Genomic DNA, 5,577 nt, shown 5'->3' on the forward strand with positions numbered 1-5,577 from the left:
CTGTATGGGTGACACCATCGTTCAGTAATGCGTATAAAATATGTAATATATATAATATGTAATGAGTAATGAATATAATATTTAATGAATATATATGTAATGTATGTGTATGAATTTTATGTGCTTTGGAACATGTCTTTGTTCATGCCAATAAAGCAAATTGAATTTAAAAATTGATAGTGACAGAAATACTGCTTGCATCTTAGTGTGTGGTATTTAATGCATAGACTGTATAAAATATGGATGTAGTATCTGTGACGTCACCCATCTGTTTCTGAAACACTGTTTTGAGGCCAATCGGCAGCGATTGTGACGTACAGAGGCGGGCTTTGAGTCTCCTAGCCAACAGCTACAGTGTTCACGCCTGTCAATCAAGTCAGCTGTGCCTCTCATTGGAGGACTCATAATCTAAATATCTTTGAAGTTGCTGCATTAGAAAAAAATCCACCCTCCATACAGTGTGTGCCGATCGAGAAATGAGCTATCCAGACTACACTCGTCTTTTGTACCAGGCTGTAAACATGTTTATTTCTGCTGTAAAGATCGTCTTTTTTGAATTGGTGTGTATGTGGTTTCCGGTACTTCCGGAGCCAGCCTCAAGCGGATCCCAGATGAACTGCAGTTTAAGCACTTCTGCATTGGACTCATATTTTTAGACCAGTTGCCGCTTGATTTAATGTCATTTAGTAGAACAGACTTGATATATATGGAATACAATATTCATATGTGTTGGTTTAAATTAGTGTATAATAGCCTTAATATAAAAAACATTTGTTTTTGTTAGCTTGGAGTAATCCTTTTATATCTGCATAGGAGCAGACCTCCTTCCACAGAGGCCGCCAGCTTGCACCCCTGTTTCTGCAGTAGCCCAGAATGGACAAACTAGTAAGGGCCATATACATATTTGTATTGGGAGTAGGAGTTATATTGATAAAAGTTTTTGATGGTAAAAACTTGACAAATGGCAGATCATATGTAGCATACAGGAGCTTCTTGACCTCAAAGGCCACCATCATCTGGAATTTCACCAACTGAAGGGGTGAGCAAGGGAGCATTGCAGTGTAGAAAGTGACTGCTTGATATTATTAAATGTTCAGAATATGTTCAGGGTATCAAATAGGTATTGATGAGTCTGACAGCTAGTAACATAATGTTAAACACATTGTAAACAACTTCCTTACTATGGCATTTGTACTACATTCACTCTTTTTTTTCAACTTACCCCATTAGGTTAAGGAGATAAAGGCTGCATAGCATAATGTGATATTTTAATCTATAATTTTGTATTAGCATACAGCATTTTAGAAATGTATTTAATTTATTTTCAAACTAAACAGTGTCAAATCTATTTTCAGACCAGAGGGGAAATTGAATTTGTCTAGGCATTGTGTACTCCTGGAAGCGATTCTCCTTCCCTCCTTGTCCTCAATGACCATGTTTTGTTCCTAGAGTGTTCATCTGCATTTAGTTGTAGATTAGTCCTGATAAGTGGAGGAAGATAAGAGGGGGATGAATACATCAGATTAATGAAAAGACAGTGAGTTCCCTGGGTTTGTTTATTGTCAATGTTCCACTTAACAGTGTGTTTATATGTGTCAGTGTATATGTTTGTTTACCATCTCAAACGGCACGCTTTTGCTTCATGCTAAGAGAGGAGCGATTTTTATGAAGCACTGACCCCTCATAACACGCCCTCCATGCATCCACTGCAGCTAACGATGGCAGCAAATGTTCGACATAATGAAGGGGACACAATAGGAAAGGCTCAAGCTGTGTGGATTCAACCACTGACTCACAATGACAATTGAAAATAGTGTGAATTTTATCATCCAGTTCCATATGTGTTTCTCCCTTTGGAGGATTTGTGTGGGAAAACATAACAAGTTTACCACTGGTTCAAAATTCTATCTGCAGACCCTTGTAGTGTTGAGCGCTGTCAACACTTGGTCCTCATTTGTCTTGTGTTGTTGATTGTGTGTACAAAGAGGCCAACTCATTCATTGTAACCACAACGGGTAAAAATAAAGTAACCTAACCTGGTCTAACATAGAAAATTGTATTTGTAATATGTGCTACCTGTTACAAAGCATACATCTTTTTTTTTTTTAGTTATATTTTTTGGCCTTTTTGCCTTTATTGATAGAACAGCTGAGGAGAGACAGGGGATGTTGGGAGTGGGGAGCGGGGGAGGGCATGTAGGAGGTGGTTGACCAGCCCCTGTGACGAGGGCTGTAGCCTCTGTACGTGGGGTGCTTGGACCACTAGGCCACCAGTGTCCCCGACAAAGCATACATCTTAACATTTTTACCCCCGATCCAACTGACTGAATTGATTTATATTAACTTTTTTTTGTTTTATCAAAATAGGTGTTGGTATTTCGTCAAGGTAACTAAATGCTAATTGTTTGTACAGATCCTTTGATCAGAAATAGTGTATAGCTAGCAGCTTTAATTAAGAATGTAACATAATGAGGAGACTGAGATCTGTTCAGATCAAGCTGTTAAACGTGCCGAATCAATCAGAGAAAACACAACTAGTTTATGTGTTTAGTGCATTATATTAAAGCTAATTAACCGACTATGGACCGAGATTGTATGATATAAGTGTTAACGACTACACACACTGCTATATCCAGAAATGGTACGGTGACCGTGTGTCCCAGTACGACGACCGTGTGTCCCAGTTTGACCAGGACCGTTACAACTACATGTGGGTCGGTTCAGCCCACAGCAGAACAGATTCTTGTGTTGGTCTGAAGCAGGCACTCATGGCTATGGAAAGTTCAATGATTCTTGTGTTAGTGTTCACTATGTTTTTGCACATCTTTCCCTTCTACTCTGCTAATCCAGTAGAGAACGCTGTGGGAGCCCAGATTTGTCAACAACAGAGCTGTCAATCAATCTTCTTTTTAAAATAAAATAACAATTTACAAACTAAACCTCACTGAAAAATGAACACTAAGACATAAAGCATCATGATACAATCTAACTATAATGACGGACCCAGATTTAAGAAAAAAAAAATTGACAAAGTATTTTAATTTTGAAGAGTGACTCATGCTCCGTCTGTTAATGTTAGGGGAGGCAGGGTTTATGACCTACACTGCAGCCATTCAGTTGAGGATGACACAGGATGGAGGATGATCAGCAGACACATATGACATCCATTCCAGTAAGTTATGTGATCCCAACAAAGATCTATAAAACACTTATATGTCCTGGTTCTGAACAATCCCTGCCCTTGTTTTAATCAAATTACATACCAAAGCAATGCACCATGCTTGTAACACTGATTTGTCTGTATGTCTATCAATGTCATTGCTACGGCTCTTGATGCTTCAGCCAATAGGAAAAACATCTCTAATGCATTGTTTTGTGTGTAATGGTGTTATATTATATTTTATACATTTATTCTCCAATATAGATTTGGTTGATCATGGGAGGAATTATTTTTCAGCTGCTGAGGCACTTCCCATGATGTTGAAAGGTGCACTGATGAGAATCCAATTGTACCATAACCTTATACATGAGTTTTTGGTAAAATTAAAGTATCCCTAATTGAAAATCTGGTGACCCTAAGAAATGGTGATGCTAAATGGTAACATAGTGGTGATAATGGATGCAAAACAACCAGGATATTGAGGACTACTGTGAGGGCTAGGAAGAAACTGATTGTTTGAATGAGCTTCACTAAAAGAGTGAGTGAGCCAATGGAAGCAAGCTTTGTCAAGTCTCTGGCTAATAGTTAATAGTTAGCTAGAAGGAGTTACGTGGGCCTGATTTAATGTTCTCATAGCCTACTGTAAAATTTAGTCAGATTGTAATGCAGAACTTAAATGTTTTAAGGACTTTTTCTACTTCCGTATTATTTGTGGTATGATGCACTTTCAGGTTACAAAATATATCCCTTACACACTTTGAAAAAGTAAGCTAATTCAAAGAGTAGCCTATGGGTATTACCAGGGGCGTCGTAATGGGGGGAAAGAGGGACTGACTACCTAGGGCCCAAGTGGGGAAGGGGGCCTTTAATGAGCCTACGCTTTTCTTTTGTTTTGTTATAACTGCAATAAGATAACTAAAATTGTCTGAATAAATTAACAAACATTCAGAATTTCACAGCTCTGTGAGATGTGCGTCTCATGCTTGAAGTGGGGAATTGTGATATTTTCACAGCATCAAGTGTGGCTGAATCTGATTGAAAGTACACTATAGATTTTTAGAGTTTTATTTTAGTTCAGGAGGTTAGATCATACTAAATAATGCACCCTTGTTGTTATTCAACAAGTCACTTGGCTTAAAATAATCTTGTTTAAAGAAATGGACAGTCTGAAGGTCAATATTGTGCAGTTACATTTGGAGAAATTGTAAAAAAAAAAAAAATGATGTGTAGCTTAGATTTCAGTCAGTTAACCAGGATAGTTTAATCATATATTTTTGTTTAATGCAAATAAACTAGTATTATAGCAGCAATGTTATATTTGTTAGGGTTGGCTGTGGTGATGGGGACCACTGAGATATCTCTTCGGGGGCCCAGACTACCTGGCGACACCCCTGGGTATTACCAACATGTAGGCAAGTGAATTAAAAGTGAGACCAAACAAAACAAACATTTCTTACAACATTTTATTGACACAAGATTAAAAAATGCACAAAAAAAATGAAAAACCAAAACTCTTAGGGATCAGCTAGGATTCCATTTCTCATTTCTTTCAGGTCCTCCATGACAGTTCAAAAAAATAAAGTTCATATGACCCTATCAACTCTTCCGTCTGGTCTCATCAGGTATGACCAGCAACACCTGAACACGTGCAGTCCAGCTGCAGAGTCTGTTATCATGAAGAATGTGTTATGATAGGATACAGCTGTGGTTCTTCTTCAGGGGTGCTGGTCTCTTTACTGGTGCTCTGGGCTCCGTGTCTCTGCGCCTCCACACAACGGGGCTCAGCCGGTGTGGCACCTTCACCTGTTGCAGCAGCGCCCGAAACACTCCCACCGTGTTTCCACCTGTGCGCGCAGACGCCTCCACGAAGTCAGCATCCCACTCACCCTCCACCGTGGCCATGACATCAGCCGCCAGCAGCACCCGACCCTCGGTCTCCGTCAGATCTGCCTTGCATCCAACTACAGTGATTGGCGCGCCCTTGCAGCCCCGCAGCTCCAGGATCTCGTCACGGAGCCGTCTCACCTCCTCGAGTGACCTTGGGTCGTCCACGGCGTACACGAGGGCGAATGCGTCACTGTGTCGGATGCAGAGCTCACGCATGGCCGGGAAGGAGTAGCTTCCACTCGTGTCCAGGATCTCCAGGCGCATCTTCCCAGACCCAGCGATGTCGTACTCCAGCACGTGCAGTTCCTCCACGGTGCGCGTGTATTTGTGCTCGAAGTGGTCGTGGAGGAAACGTCGTATGAGCGCGCTCTTACCGACCCCAGCTGCCCCGAGGAACACAAGCCGGACTGTGTTGGGTCGTCCTGACAGAGACATGTTCAGACACAGAGACTTCAGCTGTCCAGTCTTAGAGAATAACAGAGGTAGTGATCACTGAGTCCTCCTCAGTGATGATCTGGTCACCTCTGGAGC

At 40.8% G+C, this 5,577-nt stretch overlaps 1 protein-coding gene across 1 annotated transcript; it reads right to left on the reverse strand.

Moving 5' to 3' along the window:
- Positions 1 to 4,604: 4,604 nt before the first annotated feature.
- Positions 4,605 to 5,577, reverse strand: rasd3 (RASD family member 3). The gene has a single exon (XM_034687789.1). It carries the CDS (start codon positions 5,479 to 5,481, stop codon positions 4,846 to 4,848), a length of 636 nt encoding a protein of 211 aa, XP_034543680.1. The 5' UTR covers positions 5,482 to 5,577; the 3' UTR covers positions 4,605 to 4,845.

The sequence above is a fragment of the Notolabrus celidotus genome, chromosome 7, assembly GCF_009762535.1.
Source record: "Notolabrus celidotus isolate fNotCel1 chromosome 7, fNotCel1.pri, whole genome shotgun sequence".
In the NCBI taxonomy this organism is placed as follows: Eukaryota; Metazoa; Chordata; class Actinopteri; order Labriformes; family Labridae; genus Notolabrus; species Notolabrus celidotus.

Excerpts from the sequence above, each read along its gene's own strand:
- rasd3 (XM_034687789.1), bottom strand. The coding sequence starts at position 5,481 with ATGTCTCTGTCAGGACGACCCAACACAGTCCGGCTTGTGTTCCTCGGG.